Here is a 21,546-nt window from a genome sequence, read left to right on the forward strand (position 1 = left end):
TAGATATGAACTATCGATATTATGAAATAAGGTAAATAAATGTTATGCCGAAACTACAACATGCATCAAATAACATATATTGTTATACTTTCATGTTAAATACTGAAATCTGATTGGTTAAGACGCAGTTAATAATATTTTATATTACCCTCAGCGTTAGCAACGCACTTAGCAACGGGTAACATTAAAAAATGTTACATGCGCGAAAATTATGCGCGTACGGTTCGCTGTAGAATTCACGTTATTCCTATATAAAAGCAGTAAAATTTTCTTAAAAATTTTAAAAAAGACATTCAGTATAACAAAATAAATAGTGCCTGTTTGGGAGGATAACAGTTGAAATTGACACCCCTCGAAAACCATTGTCAACCTCCGCTTCGCGTCGGTTGACAATGGTTTTCTCGGGGTGGCAATTTCAACTGTTACCCTCCCAAACAGGCACTATTTATATAATTTGCAATGTTTTGTTGTTTTCCAAATACACATGTAACTTTACTTTTATAGTAGGCAAGGCTAGAGACTTCCCGATTAAACTTTTTTAAGCATTTAAGTATGATTGAATAATTATGTCACTGTATAAAAGTTTAAATCTCAAGAAAAATGCATCAAAATATGAATTTTTTAATTTACACAAAGATGTCACTGCATAACGTTAGTTAACAAAGTAGTGCAAATCGTAATGTGTGCGCAAATAGTAGAATTTACCGAATGCCTGATACTATACATGCAAACTTCATTCATATATAGATCATAATTATTTTATAAGTCAGGGCTATACACACATGTATACGTAATGCAACGTACAAATTTAGTGGTTAAAAGCAGAGGGCTAGAGTCGGTGGAATCTCTGATAATCTTATGGCTTTCACGCTTTCGTTGGAAACACATGCAAATGGTCCACGTATTGTAGCCTTTTTTTTAAAGGACAGCAACTTGTTTTCTCTATTTATTTGGTATTAAGAGGGGAAATATGAAAAAAAGAAATCTCGGAACATCGATTGCAACTCTTCTTTGATGAATACCTATTTTTTAAAAAAAAATTAAACGGAAAGCATAATCTGGGACAGTCGATAAATATTTTTGATTTCTTTTGAAATCTCGACTTCAGTGTATCGTAAAGATCACAGGGAAGATTACAGTGTTCATCTGTCGACAAGTTACATGTATGAAGACGTGATATGCACTGTATAACATTCCTGTTTAAAATATTTATTTAAGTGTCGTCGACATTCTCCATTAACTACGGTTATCAACTTTGTACTTTAAAGAAAAAAATCTCTAGAGTCATATTTTTTTACAGTTCTAATTGGATTAAAAATACACAATCAAATCAATGTGATAAAGGCACAGTAATCTTTGTCATTTTTGTCCTCGTCGTCTTCGAGTCCGCTGTTGGCGCTACTCGGTTCTCCTTATAACAGATCGGACAAAAGCTCTTCATGTTCTCGTTTAGCAACCCGTAAAAGAATACATTCAAACAATTGTTGGTAAAAGTCAGAATTAGGAAAACATGGCCAATGGTGGAGGCCCCAGATACCGACTGTTTGAAAACATGCCTGGCCATTCGGAAATAATGTAACGGGAAGTTAAGGACGATAAATATCAGAATCATGATGAGTAGCGTGCGGACGGCCCTTCTGCGGCGTTTGTAAACCGATTCCGGCATTGCCGAGGAAACGGTGGTTTTATTGCTTAACTGTAACGAAACCTTAACATTGCAGGCAATCAAGATGAGCGCTGGTATGACAAACAGAAGAATAAAGTCGAGAACAATAAATCCAGAATGTAGGTCCAGGAGAGACTCCGGAACAGCGCAGCCATATTTCACGGTCGTGGAGTTCTTCCCAGTGCCAACTAGAAACATCCTTCCTCTATAAACGACTGGTGCTCGAACCGCGTATAGTAAGGAAAAAATCCAGATGAGAATGATAGCGCCGTATAAAACCTCCCGCTTTGAGTCCTTGTTCTGCAAAGGAAATACCAAAGCCCTGAATCTGTCTATAGCCAGAGTTGAGATCGAGAAAACATTCGCAGCGCTGGCCATGTATTCCGTATAGAGACAGATCTGACACAAAACTGGACTTATGGCCGAGTTTTGCACCTTCAAGAAAATAACATTCGGGATAACGAACACTGCAATAGCGATGTCTGACACTGACAGAGACACAAGCAATATGTTTTTTGAGTTCTTCTTTGACCTCTTCATAATGAGGACGATTGCAAATATGTTGGTGGAGATAATGATCAGAACCATCAGAATGTCTACAACAACCAGTGCTGCTGTCGTGGCGTCCATAACCATACCGCTTCCTGTTAGATATCTTTCTCTATTAAAACAAAACTATATTTTAAAATACAAGAAAACTCATGGTGATTTTGAAAAGTTTGCATTGTCAGTTTTAACACACATGTACTTAAGAACCAAGCGTTGTTAACGTTGCTTTTTGATAACTTCTATCGACATGATAGATCTCTCAAGATGCCATATACCAGCTTAAGACATGAAATTAGTAAAGGGCTAAAACAAATGTCTCTTTTGCCATCATTACGGGCCGCCAGGAGGCGGCTATTATTTGATACACATTTAAATATTGTAACTGCGTTTCTGCGGGATAGTTTTTTTTTTATTGAAATAATATTATGCTTATTTTTATGAATTAAAGGTAAATTTGCATGTAGAAATATGTTTTATGCCTTTTAAAACATTACATATTTTTTGTTTTACTCGTAAATGAAAAGTTGGTCATAGACTGTCGTGTTAGACGCGTTTTTATCGAGACGTTTATATATTCGGAAAGTTTCGGAGTTTTTCAATCTTTTCAAAACATGTATCGGGATCGGTATATGGGACATCCTTAAGACCTGAAATACTAAAGACCCGAATGATATGAAATTTTATATGTATTTCAATTTCTATGTGCTGCGTCTAAAAAGAACTTTGTGTGTATATTTATTATATTTCCATGTGGTATGCGTTAGAAAAAATAAAATCATGAAATGACATCCATATCAATTATTTACGCAAAAATATGAGAGAACTGAAATTTGAATTGACCTGAAAATTTGAGCTAACCTGATTTATTTTTAATTCTTTTGAAATAACTAAGATTATCTTTACAAACTGAAGTGTGGATGAAATTTATAATTCCATTTAGGAAAAAAATTATTCGGCTTATTTTTTACCCTTAAAATTGTGCAGATTCTACCGGATGAGTATGATCTTACACTGTACATGTACCTTTAATATAATCCATTTCTATATTATTATATGGTCCCTTGAAATCATATTAACTAATGCATTAAGTTTTAATCCAATATAACGCAACCAAAAAAATCGAAACGGTTTGAAATACATAATCTCCACAAGAATAATGATGAGTTGAACTTTGTATTCGAATAATGTACAAATCAATGTGTTCTGCATTACTTCATACTAAAGCAATGATCATACCATTACCGTTAGAAATGCTTATAGTAACGAACTCTATTCTTAATGATAACAGTAAAATGTAAAAACTCAAAACGTGTTGCTGAAAATATAGTAATTAGAATTTACCATTAAAATTATTACAACGTTAACCAACTCGTATTTTCTTCTTTGTGGTGTGTTTTTTTATGTTAACAACCAATGATGATTCATACAACAATAATATTTTTTGCGGCCCATTTGACGCTTGCGTCAATCTGATTTCTTGTTGTTTATTCATCATGCATGCACGAATCTTAAGAATGAGAACTCGTTCGCTTCAACCCCGGTCACATTTCTAAAAACACCAACGCCGACGGTATTTGAGGCAAAAATGGGATTATTTGGGCGACAGTCGACAGATCATAGCCTTTGTCGCGGTTGATATCGACCTCTTTTGTCGTCGGCCAACCAATTTTGAGTCCGTCGGGTCAAGTCATATTTTTTTCTGCGTCGGTGGCCGACTTCTTCAGTTAGAACAGTTGTTTTAAAATAGTCTGTCAAGCAAACCTGGATTATCGTCTGACCATCAGTAGACAATTTTTATGTCTGTCATCGGTTAGTCGACATTTAGGTATTTGGGTTTTTCTTGAATGTCGACAGGCTGACACCGATTGACGACTGAAAATCGACCGAAGAATTTTTTTCGCGTGTCTCTTAGACTAAATCTGCGAAAATTGGGAAAATAATGAATTCTTTTTTAATTTGCGTCAGTTATTTTTGCGATAATATTTTTAATTTTTGAACAGAAAATATTACGGAATATTATTTCTGTGTTTTCAAAAATTTGCTATGCAAAAGTGAGGATAGCGAAAATTTGCCTTTATGCTTTATAGAGAGGAATATCAGTATGTTGGGTACAGTTTAAAATTGTGAAATTGTTCATTGGTCAAACTGCGGTTCAACGTTCGATGATCAAGCGACGAGTCACTGACTAATAAACATTCAAACTTCTGAAGATTTTGGTGTTCCTAAAAATGTGACTGCTCCACTTCGTCCGATACCAGAGTCGGGCGATCATGTTTCTTTAGCCAACGGTACGAGGAAAATTTGTTCGCCCGACCATCGGTAAAGTGACCTAGGCATTAGTAGAATTTGAGTATGACTAAAACGACATAACATCCTTAGACCAAGCCAAATGGTCCTTACCGTATATCAAGGTTTTTTCTCGTGTCACTAAATCTGCAAAAATGGGAAAATGAGGAAAAAATGTTTTGCGATTATAAAAGGTTTTTTAATGGAAAATAATACGGAATAAAATATCTGCGTAATCAATAATTTATGATGTAAAAGTAATCGCGAAAATGTCAAAAATTAGACCATCGCAAAAATTACCGGATATACGATATTATTAGATAGATTTGCCTTTTTCTTTTTTTTAACAACTGTTTTTATTACCCCAGAACATGTAGAAGTATTCTTATAGCCGAGGTTGGGGAGCCTTGGAATCTATAAGTTGACTATATATAATGAATAAATTTTGATACAGGGTATTTTTACAAATAGCATCATTCATACACCCACTCCTTCAGTTGCATGTATATGCACATTACTCTGCATCATAATCAAGTACAAAAAATCAGCATTTTACAATGAAACAAAAATAAAGTACTTTGTAATATCGAAGATCATAGGGGCAAAAGGATCAACAATCATTATTAAAGGTCAGCCTCGCCCATCTTACATGAAATTTCTCTAATTCACAATTTTTCGTGTAAATAAATTTTTCACATTTGTAATAATAAAGTATTTCACGTTTGATTCCAGTAAAGGAGGGTAATTCTTTTCTACTCCTTTTTCTATATATATGTCTCTTTACAATACATATTATTATATTGAAAATGTTATAATATTTGTAGTATTTACCAAATATAACATCAGTTTTGTTCAATGGTATATCTAATTCAAATTCTTCCTTCATCCAAACTAGTAAATTATCCCAGTTTTCACTTACATATTCACATTCCCAAAAAAGATGACAAAGAGTTTCTGCATTACATCTACAAAATGTACATAACTCTGATTCAACAATTCCTATCTTACGTAAATAAGTATTAGTCGCAATAATTCGATGTACAATCCTGTATTGAAACCATCTTAGTTGCACGTGGTTAGTTATTTTGAAAAATAGTAAATTTTGTCTTTTCCACCATATGTTATTTACATTCATGTCTAGTTCCTTTTCCCATTTCAATTCTGATTTTGGTTTTTTCCATTTCTCGTCAATAAAAATGTCATAAAAGTCTCTTGAGCCATGTTTATTTTTCCTAATTATCCATAAAAAATCTGGATAATATGGAATATTTTGAAGAATAATTTCTGCATCATAGTTTAACCGTAACTTTTTCATACAATCTACAATTCCTAAAAAATGTGTAAACGGAGGTTTAATATCAAATTGGTTACAGAATTGTTCGTATTTCATTATTGTACCATCATTGTTGAAAAAATTTAGTATTTGATGCACACCTTTTAAAAACCATTGCTTATAAAAGACATATTTGTTATTAATACATATAGACTCATTAAACCATATCGGGCTTAAAAGAGATAGTTCACTGTCAGTACATTTTCTCAGTTCAAAGAATGACAAAAAAACATCTTTCCAAAATAGATTTTTACAAGTTTTTGACAGTTGATATAGTATTTGTCTTCCAACAATTGTCATATTTAAAATATTTGGAAAAGTACTTATTATCAAGTCTTTCCAACTTGACTGACAAGCATCATTAAAAAATCTACGTATCCAAGTGATTTTCAAGCTTTTGCAAAAAGAATCACGACATATCATTCGTAGCCCACCCTTTTCATAACTTTGAATAATGCTACTTTTGGCTACTCTTGATGTTTTTGAATTCCATATGTAATTATAAAAAATTGTTTCAATTTCGTTTATATGTTTTCTTGGAGAATTAGGAAGACTTATTAAGAGATGTGTAATTTTTGGAAGAATCAAATTTTTAATTACTGTGATACGTCCTGCTGTGGATAACATTCTTCTAGACCATGGGCTTATTGATAGTTTCATTTCATTGATTTTTGGTTTAAAGTTCAACTCGTACATATATGTATTATCTAAGTTTACACATTAAGTAATGCCTAAAACTGTAAATGGTTCCTGAGAACACTTAACTTTTTCAAAATCCTTGAAATATTCATTTGATTTGTGCGATAAGGGTCCTATTTTTACACACTTAGTTTTATCATAATTTGGTTTTAGTCCCAAGAATTTTGCATATTCATTAACCAGAGAAAGTGCTTACCTTATTGAATTTTTCGAACCTTTTAATAGATTTGCCTTTTGTGACATTACCCAATTGACAGAAAAAAAAATGCTTAGAGAGGAATACTAGTATGTTGGGTAATTTTTTGGTTTATTTCCAACAAATTCTCAAAAGGCCAAAAGTAAAAATTACAACTCCTGAGATAACCTACTAGAAAATCGAATTGGTAAACGTTGGGGGTTTTTCCATTTTAAAATATTACCGGTATACATCAGTATAGGTACTTTTTAAGAAAAATTAAAAAATATAAGGTAGAAATAATTGGATTCGGTCTCGTTATTTAAAAAGACAGTAGGGATAAACTTCATTGTTTTTAAATACATGTAGAGAAATTTTAGTACCCTAACTAACCACAGTAAAAATGATTGAAAGAGTTCACATTGGCCGTCTCTTTGAAGGTAAGCGTCTTCTAAAAAAAATTCAATAGATGATGTTTATAATTATACGTAATGAGTCTCATAAAATGCCAAGTCTTGATAAAATCGATAAAAAAGGATATAATTACCGGTACGGTATCTCATTAGTGACGGATACCTGCCATATTTCATTTATAAATGAATAAACAAGCACTCGTAAACACAATTGTGTATGAAACATCCAAAGAGTCAGGAATTACATGAACATGATCGAAAATAACAACAATCCGCCTACCTAAAATTTACACATTAATTACTAAGAGGAATATGAAATAATAATAACTAATGTACTTGCATAATCAGCAAGAAAACGAATCAAACACACTTCAAGGAAGATCATCAAGAAAACGAATCAAACGCACCTCAAGTAAAATCAGCAAGAAAACGAATCAAACGCACCTCAAGCAAAATCAGCATGAAAACGAATCAAACGCACCTCAAGTAAAATGCAGTTTACCCAGTTCTTGTATGTCGAACTGCATCAACAGCCGATACATCAATAGACGGTGTTTAAAGTGAAATGCTGTGGTCGTCTTCGCTTGTAATTATTGAATACCAATTGAAGCGGCTAGATCCTGCAATTAAAAAGTTGTTTCGGAGCAACTAAATGTATATTTATTACAGGTTAATTACGTACGTTAAGGGAATTGTGCAGATAAAAGGCACGCGTTGTTTGCTAACTAATTGTGCATCACTGTCCGAATTATTCCGGCTACATTATTATCATGAAATGTCATTCTGGTGTTGTAAATGTCGACATTACAATAGTGCGAATATGTATAAGGTATTACATGTATATGTTAGTAGCTGATGACATCTGTATTTCGTCCAAATAATATAAAGTATTTAACTGTCATTTATTCTTCTGATTTTCTTTAATGCTACAAAATAAAATGGCATTGATTTATTTTGTTGAAAATACTTTTATTCAATTTTGTTCATGAGTATTGTAACATTGTGAGAACCAAATAACAAATACATGTATATATAAAAATACTGAAACTGTATCTGTGCGTTTGTGTTTTCTTTCGAGTTTTTTCGTCCCTTTGTCAAACAGGTATCTATCAATTTTATATGTCATAATAAGATAATAAAACTGTATTACGCTATCTCTTTCAAAATTATTTACTATTAATTTTAACGCATCTGAAACTAATTTAGCTTATAAAGGCAATATCTGCTTCTATACAGGTTAAGTTTTGAGCATAATAAAATATGCACGATTGTATCAAAATTATAATAATTGTTTCGTGAAACTGGAGTCCTCTGTGCTATAAAGTACAAATAGTCTGTCCCAAGATATCTTGGATTCACATTTTGCTTAATTGCTTGATATTTATAAATACCTCAGGGTTCAAACGATGTTCATTCAAAAGTATAAAAAATTTCCAATATTTCTCAGTCGAAACGCCCCTGTTAGCTCATCAGGTTTCAATACAATGCTAAAAAATGTGATGTCTACGGAGATTTTGCGTTGCAGCAAGCCCGGATGATAACGTTGAAAAATTGCGCGATGTATTCCGAGTGTATTCCGAATGGAGAAAATATGTAAACATTCCCCATTATAAATCTCCGTAAGGAATCTGTTTTCGTTCCTGTGAATTTTTCTGAGTGACAGTTGAAAATGTTTCAATGAAATTATCTTGGAAATTATCCCTTTCAACTATTACAATTGCACTTCTTTCACAGGTATGTGTATTTTTTTTTTAAATCGTCCAAATGTGCTGCATAAATATCTTGGGACAGACTATAGCAGTCTCAGTCCTGATGACTTATACAGTTACAAAGCGCATCGGACCCCCCCCCCCCCCCAAAAAAAAAAAAAAAAAAAAGAAAGAAAATTGTTAAAGGTGGACATAAAGGATTTAAAAAAAATAATAAATAAAAAGGTTGGCATAAATATTTTTTTTTATCTAAAAGCAATGATATACAAACTCTATACTGTGGAATCATTAGATTTCGTGGTGGCTCAATTTTCATGAAAGTCGTGGGTACCTCTCATCCACGAATTAACATCCTCCACGAATTGATAAAGTGTTACCAAGTCATATTTCTTTTTGTAGATATAAGAAAATGCACGAAATTACGTCCACAAGAACCTTTAAAATGTATTTTAATGATTCCACAGTAATATATTTAGATTGTATCATAACTCACAAGTTAATAAATATATACTCTTTAGACAACAATGAAAACAGTATTTTCCGCGATTAAAAATTACGACAGCAATGACTTTGTGCACTAAGCTACAGTGTCGTAAGATAACCCAAAATATTACCCCATGAGTTACATTTGAGCTCGAGGCTGGCGTATACACCACTGCATGCTATGTTTTCCCTAAAAGCGTTTTTGGCTTTCAAAATGAAGTTTTATTCAGAATTGCAATTTTCTTTAACATATTTTTCAAAATGATGTCTTTAGAAATCTTGACTATACCATCGTTCATCATACTGAATTTCCATCACAAATCATTGAAACCCCACAATTAACTTGTTTCCTGATGAAATTTCATTTTCATGACATTTCATGAAATGTGGAATGGAATGCGATGAATTTGCAAACGTCTTGAAAGAAAGCACTAGCTTGACTTACACCCACATATGTTGACTAAGTTATGCTGTAATAAAAATAAATATGTTCTACATTTCAAAAAGGAAATGCATCACATAATGGAGATCTGTTGTCTCTCCTTCATTAAGTTAAAATGTCAAAAACGACGGCATTTTATTATGATTGAGCAGCAACAGTTTTTTATCGCTTTTTAATCCTGTGCAATCAATAGTCTTTTCATGATTGACAATTATTTAAAGAGCACTAGCTTTAAGTTCCAAACATGAACAAACAGTATCAAATTTGATAACTTTTTGTCTGAAAATGAATTAAGCGTTAAGAAATAGCAATCACTGTTAAATACCTTTTGGGAATCTGGTAGGTATTGTTCAAAGATTGTATAACTCTGAAAGTAATCACACTAAGATTCCCGCTCGTCAAATCAGCTAGCTGCAGAAATGTGGTTATACAGTAAATTGTCAACGTTAATCCAAATTTCCCCGTAGCTACAGATCTGAAGCTACATATTATCAAAAGAATACCAAAAGTCGATGACATGTTACATGTACGTATATTATAGCATTGAATGATTTATTTTTGACGTCGTCGTGTCAATAACTGCCGTCAGGTGAGCAGACAAATTGAATAACGCGCGTTAGCGCGTTATGATAATTTGTCTGCTCACCTGACGGCAGTTATTGACACGACGACGTCAAAAATAAATCATTCAATGCTTATATTTACATTCCCTTACTGAAGAAATCAATTGTTTACTTAAACAAATCTATATAAAGTGCAGATCATGGAGGGAGTGAATAAGTAACAGCAAGAACAGCTGTTTTGTAAAACCGGTTTAAACTGGTTTTCACATAGACTGTTGAGATGAGATCGACGAGCATGAAAATATAATCCATGATAAATAACTCTTGAAATGTTGCTTTTAACAACAAAATCAATTTTTTGTTGAATAATTATAAAACATGGTGTTTTGACAACATTCATGAAATACATTTTTTAACCGATAACATAGAAATCACTGTTTGAGAACTACTTATGTAAATTACTAGTAAATTCATACGCAGTGAATAGGAGTTGCATTTAGAGGCATTTAAACATCACGGAATTTAATGGAAAAACACAGTAGAATGTAAATATAACTTCATTCTTTTCACAAAACATGGCTTCAGTAGTAATTTAACAGATGTACCACTGTGGTTTGAGATTTAGAGACAGTCCCTGGAAATTACTTGAATAAAGAAATAAGAAACAGAAATTCATCTCATTTTCAGATTTTCTCATCGGGTGTATGCAGCTAAGTAACCTAGATTATCATTTTTGCAAATGGGTTTTAAATGAGGAATTTTGAACAGTAAAATCATCGCAGTAGGTAGTCTTGTTAGATCTTTGATTATCACTGATTTCTTGTTTTGGTTGTAAATCTCAAATACAAACTTCTACAACCATCCATAATCTTTATTTGAATATGCATGAGAACTACATAATTATTTACTAATGTCATATAACTGAATTGAATATTACAAGAACGTTTTCAGTGACAGATTATATCGTTTCAAATTCCAAGATGCATCGGTATACACTTGAAATTACTGTAGTTGCGAAAACGCATACACACCAGGCTTGGGGGAAATGTCATTGTAAAGTAGCGCATTACATTACCATTACTTATAATGTTAAATTTGTGGCATTACACGTCACTAGCATTACCTTAAAACCATGTAATGCATTGCAATGTATTACAATCACATTTAGCATTACCCCAAGCCTGATATACAAACTGTATAAAGTTCTTTTCCCAAAAAAAGGTTTGAGTAAACCATCTGTATTCATGAGCATTTATATCTACTTTAAAAAAGAGGATATTTTAGTTTCAATGATTCGTTCTAAAATTTACATATCGAATGGATATAAAATAAATACAAAATGTATACACATGCATCCAAACTGTAAAGGAATTTTGTTTTGATTGACAACTTACCATTATTGATTCCATTCAAAGTAAGTTAAATAAAATTTCAATATTCAAATTAACCATTGAAATTTCACAATATTTTTTCCCAACAAAATTCATTCATTGGGTTTCATTTCCGTCGTTTTAACTTTCATATCGTTTTTAACATTATTCATTTACTTTGTAGATGCAATTTGAAATTCAAATTCTCAGAATTGGTCCAGAAATGAAAATAAAAAGTATCCGCTGTTTCTTTGAATTCAACTTATACAAATCTGGTACTCACCAGTTTACAAACCGATCGGATTCAGCAATGTCGAGGATAATGTTATAGACGGGGCGATTCGCAAGCGACAGGTCTGGTCTGATCAGGTAGACCTGCGTTTGCTGCTGAGGCAGATGATAGAAGCAGACGATAGAAGCAGTGAACTGTCATCTGCTTCCGCCTGTGAGTGCATTCGCCTGGCTGTCTTCTGCTGTGATATATACATGCCTGATGTACCATTTGTCGGGTGTTAACACGCCCCTTGCGTATACTCTACCAATGGGGGAAAAACGAATTCGCGATTCGAAATTCTCACTTTGTTACAATTCCGTGGTTTTCATTGAAAATTTTTACAAACTTTGGCAAAATACAATTAAACATATATCTTCTCTATCCCATCTAATTATAATTGCCACCTCTTTTGATTTTGATGTAAATTATTTATTCAACACAGTATGAATATTGTACGAATTTAACATATTAATTTTCATTGAAGACAGTTTCTCTAGCTTCAACAAAATAATTAATGTGTACTAGCATAAACAGATACTAGTATATAACTAATAAAAATAAAAGTGGAGAATAGGATCGTAAGAAATTATTAATTTTATTGTAATCTATGTAATTTACATATTCATTTACCCCCCCCCCCCCCTTTTTTTTTTGTTGTTAAACATGAGAAAATATTAAAGAAAAACGAGACGAGAGGACGAGATTTTATTTTTTTTTCTATACAAGCTGCTGCAGACAGAGTCTGAGAGATAATATACATAAAAAATCAATTGTGAAGAAATAATCCACATTGTAATAAAGAGATTAATGAGAGACCTGACTGCAATCAAATTTGTATTAGGTATGGCGTTATTTAGCGAATTCTGATATTTATAATCAAGCATAGTCATCAAATAAATTAATCAGTGACATTAACTCGTGATCGTTATACGCTATGGACCTAGAGGACAGAGCAATGCAGTCTGTTAATGGTTTCCGATGTGTCCATTAACAACTTGATGTGCCGAATGTGGAAAGCGTTGTTCTCGGTCCTTTCTCCTATTGTTTATGGTGCAACTGGGGGTCGAACAGTGATACAGCAATTTTTAGAATGACCACTATAAATTATATAAATAGTGCCTTTTTGGGAGGGTAACAGTTGAAATTGACACCCCTCGAAATTGACACCCCTCGAAAACCATTGTCAACCGACCCGAAACAGAGTTTGACAATGGTTTTCGAGGGGTGTCAATTTCAACTGTTATCCTCCCAAACAGGCACTATTTATTTTATTATACTGAATGTCTTAATATTAAAGAATTTTTTACTGCTTTTATATAGAAATTGCGTGACTTCTACGCCGAACCGTACGCGCATAATTTACGCGCATGTAACAATTCGTTGTGTTACCCGTTGCTAAGTGTGTTGCTAACGTTGAGGGTAATAGAACGGATTGCCAACTGTGTCTTAACCAATCAGATTTCAGTATTTAACATGAAAGTATAATGAAATATGATGATGCATGAAACTGATCAATATGACGACGTGTACATTCAATTAGCCGACAAGGCAAACCGTGAGCAAAACTATATTTGTTGTACTATTCCTTTTGCAAATATATTACTTTTATCCAACCTAGAAGGCATTTTCTGTACAGTATAAATTTGTATTGATTGGTATATTAAGTACAGACTTTGCTCAAACATGTAGTTGTACTACCTGCCCATGTTGTCCTTTCCGATCCAATCTCACCACCATTACATTTTCAAAAGATCTGGAAGACACGGAAACACAGTATTTTGCTAATGGGTGATTCCACAATGGGAGAAATGTTCACGAACAATTCATTCACTCAAACCATTTATACGATGGTACATTCGTACATCCACATACTAGGTGTATCATTAGTAGGAAATAGAGGTGGGGGTATAAAGCATACAAAAGTTTTGGAGAATATTATAATGTAAACAATACATGTTTTTGGAGGATAGCACACATACATGTGTATTTCTAAATCTTAGTAATAAATATATATGGCATTTTTCAAATGTTTTGAATTACATTTAATTTGTTACATCATGACAATATCTACATTTAGGTAATGAAACTTCGTCTCAACAATGGTTAAGTTGATGGACATTTACATTCTAAGATAGGTCTGTAATTTCTATCCGTTACAAAGATTTCATACCAATTACCCTTTTCTATGGGCAAATTGTTGATTTGATGAAAACAAGTGGTTTCTAGTTTTATCAAATGCAATTGATTCCTTTTTCCTTAAATCACTCAATCAATTGCATTTGATAAAACTAGAAACCACTTGTTTTAAGCCCCTTTCACAAATGGCGCACGAGCACTTTACAACACTTTGCGATCGAAATTTTTGAGCTTCGAACGAGCTCTCGCATACGTTGCACGAAACCTCGCTTACGTTGCACCAGCTCTCGCATTCGTTGCATACGTTTTACTGGTCGCATCAAGTCTCCTCTGAATAGTGGACACGCACACTATTCAGACGCGACCGAACGCGATCCAAATTATCGCAGGGCAATGCATGGACATTAGTACGAACGTTTTATGACGTTTTGTGTACTCGCAAGAGTGATGCACGATTTTTAAAGGTCGCAAGATGAATCGCAGTTGTTTATGCGCGTATTGTGCGACCATGAGACTGTTGCTCAACATGTCTCATGTTATCTTGCAATGTTTTACTATCATTGCACGACTTATCAGTAATATGCCATGCTTTGCCACTAGTATATATACCATGTATAAGCATCTCTGTTTCAGACCACAGTTCAACAATATACATTTATTGCATGATGGTGAGGGAAATATGAACATTTATTTCTCCAAGAAAAATCATATTTCCCGAGGGAAATTGGTTTTTCTGGGGTAATAAATATTCATATTCCCTGAACATTAATGCAATAAACGTTTTATTATACCGAACAACATATGATTATACAAAATACGTTGATTTCTAAAAATTGTTTGACTTTTCAAAAGCAATAACGTCGTGATTGTTTTAATTCCTCTGTTACTGTCTCTCTTTTCTTTCATAATTTCGAATCATAGATAGTTAAGTTGGTTTTGACATATATAGAGAATCATAACGATTAAATTTTTTTTAATTCAATCATACTTGTTTACATCATATGCTCATACCTATGAAATCGCCCTGTCACCTGACTTTCTAGACCAATTAAATATAATAGAATAATCATATTGAGGTATAATAATATATGTTATTATACTTTCATGTTAAATACTGAAATCTAATTGGTTTAAACGCAGTTGGTAATCCGTTCTATTACCCTCAGCGTTAGCAACACACTTGGCAACGGGTAACACAACGAATTGTTAAATGCGCGTAAATTATGCGCGTACGGTTTGCCATAGAATTCACTTTATTTCTATATAAAAACAGTAAAATTTTCTTTAAAATCAAGACATTCAGTATAATAAAATAAATAGTGCCTGTTTGGGAGGGAAACTGTTTAAATTGACACCCCTCGAAAACCATTGTCAACTTCCGCTTCGCGTCGGTTGACAATGTTTTTCTCGGGATGTCTATTTCAACAGTTACCCTCCCAAACAGGCACTATTTATTTACTGCTGCATCTCTGTTTTTTCCTCGGCGGCATGTTCTCTCGCTTTCAACTATGTCTACTAAAGCGTCGGAAATGGGCGGTATATATACCCCCTCTGACTCGCACGAGCATTCGTACCATGGAACGCATGGTCGCAAGTCCAGTCGCATTGGCGCACGTTCAATCGTCCGATCACCTGGTCTTTCGTGCGATCCTATCGCATTATCTTTCAACAGTCGCTTTCATTGTACAACAGTCGTATATATATAGACGCAAGATATATCGCAAGATTTAATGCGTTTTACATCGCACAAAGCTCGCTTAGATCGTGTGCAAATTTCGTATGAATACTTTTTTCAAATGCGATTATTTCGGCAACAGTTTATCGGTCGCACGAATATTCAGTCGCTTCTGCTCGTGCGACAATTGTGAAAGGGGCTTTAGGGTTCAAAATTGATTCGTGATGTTATCACAGACAAATACAGTTGAAAATGTAAATATTCAGGGATATAATTATTTAAATATTAAAAGTAAAATTCTTGGCGTTTCATATGGACAACGAAGGAAGCAGTCATTGCTTTAAAAAAAACAAGAGGCCCAGGGGCCACATCGCTCACCTGAGCAACAATTGCCTTAATTCTGATCAAATTAGCATTACAGTATCAAAATATTTTGACAACTGAGTACAGTAGATCTTGCTAAAAAAAATTGAAAATCTGCCAATTTTTATCCACCTCTTATTTTTTGGTAAATACCAAGCCCCTTTTGTTGTTGTACCTCTAAGATTTGCTCTATTCCTATATACCCCCCCCCCCCATTTCGTGGCCCCACTATTCTATAGGGAATCATGGTTTCATCAAACTTAAATATACCTTTTATCTCATAACCTGTGCTTTCACACTAGGTACTGAGTTTAAGACCAAAAACTTTCCCAGAATATTTTTAAAGATTTTCTCTATATATTCCTATGTAAAAATTCAAACCGCCATCACGGTCCCGCCCTACCACTAGGGACTGTGATTTTTGCAAACTTGAATTTACAATACCCGAGGATGCCTCTACACAAGTTTAAGCTTTTCTGGCCAAATAGTCTTTAAAAAGAAGATTTTGAAAGATTTTCTCTATATATTCCTAAGTAAAATTTCATCCCCCATTGTGGCCCCACCCTACCCCTGGACTATTATTTAAACAAACTTGAATCTATATGATCTGGGGATGCCTCCACTCAAATTTGGGCTCTCCTGGCCTAATACTTTTGAGAAAAAGACTTTTATAGATTTTCTCTATATATAAAAATGTATCCCCCATTGTGGCCCCGCCCTACCCCCCCCCCCCCCCCCCCCCCCAGGGACCATGATTTGAACAATTTTGAATCTACATTATCTGAGGATGGTTTCATGCCAATTTGAGATTTCTTGGCTAAATAGTTATTAAAAGAAATTTTTTAAAAGATTTTCTCTATATACTCTTATGTAAAAATTGATCCCCCAATTGTGGCCCCACCCTACCCCGGGGACTATGATTTGAGAAACGTGAATCTAAACTACCTGAGGATGCTTCCATTTTAATTTGAGCTTATCTGGCCTAATAGATTTTGAGAATAAGATTTTTAAAGATTTTCTCTATATACATGTATATTCCTATGTAAAACTTGATCCCCCAATTGTGACCTCATCCTACCCCCGGGGACCATGATTTGAACAGACTTAAATCTACACTACCTGAGGATGCTTCCATTTTAATTTGAGCTTTTCTGGCCAAATAGTTTTTGAGAAGAGGATTTTTAAAGATTTTATCTATATATTCCTATCTAAAACACGATCCCACTATTGTGGCCCCACCCTACCCCCGGGGACCATGATTTGAACAAACTTGAATCTACACTACCTGAGGATGCTTCCACTCAAAGTTGAGCTTTCCTGGCCTTATAGTTTTTGAGAAGATGATTTTTAAAGATTTTCTCTATATATTCCTATGTAAAACTTGATCCCCCAATTGTGGCCCCATCCTACCCCCGGGGACCATGATTTGAACAAACTTAAATCTTCACTTTCTGAGCATGCTTCCAATTTAATTTGAGCTTTTCTGGCCTAATAGTTTTTGAGAATAAGATTCTTTAAGATTTTCTCTATATATTACTATGTAAAACTTGATCCCCCAATTGTGGCCCCACCCTACCCCCGGGGACCATGATTTGAACAATTTTGAATCTACACTTCCTGAGGATGCTTCCATTTAAATTTGAGCTTTTCTGGCCTAATAGTTTTTGAGAAGAAGATTTTTAAAGATTTTCTCCATATATTCCTATGTACAACTTGATCCCCCAATTGTGGCCCCACCCTACCCCCCGGAACCACGATTTGAACAAACTTGAATCTACACTACCTGAGGATGCTCCCATTTTAATTTGAGCTTTTCTGGCCTGATAGTTTTTGAGAAGAAGATTTTTAAAGATTTTCTCTATATATTCCTATGTAAAACTGGATCCCCCTCTTGTAGCCCCTCCCTACCCCCGGGGACCATGATTTGAACAAACGTGAATCTACACTACCTGAGGATGCACAAGTTTAAGCTTTTCCGGCTGAATAATTTTTGAGAAGAAGATTTTTGAAAAATACCAACAAATTTTTAATTATTCACAATTATCTCCCCTTTAAAAAGGGCGTGGCACTTCATTTGAACAAACTTGAATCCCCTTCACCTAGTGGTGCTTTGTGCCAAATTTGGTTCAAATCTGTCCAGTGGTTCTTGAGAAGAAGATGAAAATGTGAAAAGTTAACAACGATGACGATAACGACAACGACAGACAACGGACAAATTGTGATCAGAAAAGCTCACTTGAGCAGTTTGGCTCAGGTGAGCTAATAATTACTAACGGGAGTTATGTATATTTTGCAATGCTCGATTATGTACTTTAAACCACAGAAAACACCAAAGAAAAACTAGTATTTCATTCAATAATATTTAAGATATGTTTCAGAGGCGTCGGAACCGGAGGAGGGGGGGGAGGGGCTTATAAATAACCGTAACCAAAGACCTTTTTTCTATTTTTCGCCCCCCCCCCCCCTTTTAAATTTGCTTGCGACACCATTGTATTTTGAGACAAGCAAGAATTTTGTTAGTTTACAAATTAATGGTATGGAATCAAGTGCACATAAAACCACACCCACACTTATATATACCAAAAGCAGATATTAATCACAATTGACCAAAGCCCCAAGACTAAAATTTGAGAAAAGAATTCAGTCAAAATACATGTATTTGATTAATTTTAAACATTAGAATGTTCAAAAAGTTGCAATTTATGTAATTTACAAATGCAATCACATATCAAAAGTTTTATTTCATTTTCAGAACTATTTCAAAAATTATTCTTATTCAAAACTTTGACTGAAGTTTATTTTAAGTTTAGGGTCTTGGGACCTGATTACATAAAAAACACAAAATTCTTGTACATAAAACACCAATTTATTTTATAATCCTATACCAAAAACATACAAATGAAAAAATGAACACAAAATGACAAAATAATGAGATTTTTAAAATTTGAACAAAGTCCTTTCGTACCACATTATTGTTTAAGTATGACTTCATACCTGTCAACTCTCCCGATTTTTTCGGGAGTCTACCGATTTTGAACCCATTCTACCGCTTGTCTACCGATATATTTTTTACCCCCAATTTCTACCGATTTTTAAGAAATCCGGAATTTTTACCGTTTTCGCTTTGAATAATACCGTATTTCCTGTGAAAGAGAAGATGGCAGTTCATTGTTTATCGGTAGATACATGTTTATTGCCGCTGATAACAGGTAATCAACAAGGTGTCAACTGTGCTACCAGTGATTACTGGGATTGTAATTGCTTCCGATTCTCATTAGCAGAGTTTATTAACAGAGACAGGCATGCCAGATGTGGAAATTTTAGAAATACACATTAGAAAAATGACAACGGGATACTAGCTTGACACCCTGCAGCAAAATATGACAATATACTAATAAACGGCTATAAATGGAATTAAGTTTTGGAAATATGGCATTCCTTATTATAATCTCGTACGAAGTTTTTAAGCATGGAAAATACACCACCAAAGCCAAAAAAGAAAAGATACGTCTGCAAGTACCTAAATTCTTGGGAAAAGGAAGAAGAATTCCAAGGTTGGCTTACAAAAAGTGTGAAAGGCGAAGATCATGCTTTCTGCAGACTATGTTTGAAAAATATAAAGATTGACCACGGTGGAAAAAATGATCTGATGAAGCATGTTTCATCAGCAACTCATCAGAGCAGCAAAAAATCACAGAATGTCACAGTGCCGATACAACATTTCTTGACAACTTCAAGTGATGAAGGTAAGACATATCAAAATTTAAAGAACTGCAAATTGCACTTGTTTGAAATTGGTGAAATATGTACTGAAATTAATGAAAATGTAAATTTTAATGAATGTAACGTGCATATATAATGACATGAGGGAGAATGCAGTTAAATGATTTTGTAATATTTTAACATGCAAAAAATACATATTTATTGTTTATATTTTCAAGTACATTAAGTTGATCTGACAAAATAATTTTAATTTCAGGAGTGGTGAAAGCAGAATTTTTATTTTCAAATTTTATTGCGGAGCACAACATCCCATTTGCTGTTGCAGACCATTTCACCAAACTCTGCAAGTCCATGTTTTCTGACAGCCAGATTGCTAGAAAATTTGCCTGTGGCCGCACAAAGACTACCATGATTGTCAAGAATGCCCTTGCCCCTCAGCTTCACAAGGAAGTAGTTCAAAATTGCAGGACAAAGCCATTTTCCTTAGCCTGTGATGAAAGCAATGATAGAAACTCTGAGAAAACCCTTGCTATACTTGTCCGATATTTTGACAATCAGGCAGTAACTCGATTTTTGGACATGCCAATTTGCAATGTGGGAACTTCCCAGAATATATTTGACCACCTTGAACAAGTTTTTATGTAAGTTCAGTGTGTGTAGATTTTATTTTGAATATCTTTTTTTTTTTACAGATAAAAATTTCAATAAGGGAATTGTTCTTAATTTATTAATGTATTTTGTAGAAACAACAATATTCCTTGGAAGTAGACTTGGCAAATTTTTTCCAGTAAGTTTAGATTATGACCTATTAAGTTTTTTAAGCTGCCAGTTCTTAGCTCAGTTTAAGTGAAGAAAGTAAATAAATTAGTTGCTAAAACAAACTTCCTTCAAATATTTGTGGTATGCAGTGTTCATCATATATTAAGGAATGTTGTATTAATATACAAAAACTCATATTGATATTATACCTCTTTAGTTTTTGTCTAATTCTAGGAATGTAAGGAGGTTCTACTGTGCCATCACAAAGAAAATGCTAAAGAACTTTCCATTCAAGGACCCAGTTGTCAACAATTTAGGATTCTTGAATCCTCACAGAAGGGAAGAGACCACCTTACAGTCTATAGTGGAGATTGCCAGAAGATTCCCTGCCATAGTTCAGGAAAAGGACTTCCCAAAGTTGGAAGAGGAGTTTCTGGATTTCAGTGTTTCTCCTGACTGTGACCTTCCAAACTTTGAGAAGGGGCATACAAGAATAGACTCATTTTGGGGAGAGATGGGGAAAATCAACAACAAAGTCTCTGGAACACCAAGATTCCCAATTCTTTGTAAAATTGCTCAGTCTATGTGCTGTATCCCAAACAGCAATGCAGATTGTGAGAGGGTGTTCTCCCTTGTGAGAAAAATACAGACAGAACAAAGAGCTTCAATGGACAATCAGACACTATGTAGTCTTCTTTGTGCTAAAATAAACTGTAAAGAGGAATGCCATCAAGTGAAACCTTCTAAGGACACTCTAAAACTGACTAAATCAGCAGCCTATAATTACAATAAAGAACATTAAAGTGTATCATTTGTTATTTCTTAGTTATCAGTATGAACTAAAAGAACGCGCGATGACTTTTTACTATCAAAAAAGGTCGTCGCGCGTTTTCTCCCCCAAAAAATATTTGGAATGTTGACAGGTATG

The 21,546-nt window shown here is 34.0% G+C and overlaps 3 protein-coding genes across 4 annotated transcripts; 2 read left to right on the plus strand and 1 right to left on the minus strand.

The window, feature by feature from the left end:
• Nucleotides 1-473: 473 nt before the first annotated feature.
• On the minus strand, nt 474-12,217 carry LOC109618332 (kappa-type opioid receptor). Of its 2 annotated transcripts, XM_066079949.1 has the most exons (3): nt 11,972-12,217; nt 7,603-7,741; nt 474-2,327 (listed from the first exon to the last, which is right to left on the minus strand). In XM_066079949.1, the coding sequence occupies exon 3, from the start codon at nt 2,300-2,302 to the stop codon at nt 1,331-1,333; it is 972 nt and encodes a 323-aa protein (XP_065936021.1). In that variant the 5' UTR covers nt 2,303-2,327; nt 7,603-7,741; nt 11,972-12,217; the 3' UTR covers nt 474-1,330. The 2 variants fall into 2 exon arrangements, with proteins under 2 accessions (XP_065936021.1, XP_019921353.3); XM_020065794.3 differs by lacking the exon at nt 7,603-7,741 and having other exon boundaries at nt 475-2,327; nt 11,972-12,216.
• A 6,913-nt stretch (nt 12,218-19,130) lies between these two features.
• LOC136273458 (uncharacterized) lies at nt 19,131-20,627 on the plus strand. Its single transcript, XM_066077883.1, has 3 exons — nt 19,131-19,882; nt 20,116-20,500; nt 20,603-20,627. The coding sequence occupies exons 1-3, from the start codon at nt 19,606-19,608 to the stop codon at nt 20,625-20,627; spliced, it is 687 nt and encodes a 228-aa protein (XP_065933955.1). The 5' UTR covers nt 19,131-19,605.
• Nucleotides 20,626-21,540, plus strand: LOC136273999 (uncharacterized). The gene is made up of 2 exons (XM_066079950.1): nt 20,626-20,646; nt 20,853-21,540. Exon 2 carries the CDS (start codon nt 20,890-20,892, stop codon nt 21,418-21,420), a length of 531 nt encoding a protein of 176 aa, XP_065936022.1. The 5' UTR covers nt 20,626-20,646; nt 20,853-20,889; the 3' UTR covers nt 21,421-21,540.
• The last annotated feature ends 6 nt before the right edge of the window (nt 21,541-21,546 follow it).

The sequence above is a fragment of the Magallana gigas genome, chromosome 3 (assembly GCF_963853765.1).
Source record: "Magallana gigas chromosome 3, xbMagGiga1.1, whole genome shotgun sequence".
NCBI lineage: Eukaryota > Metazoa > Mollusca > Bivalvia > Ostreida > Ostreidae > Magallana > Magallana gigas.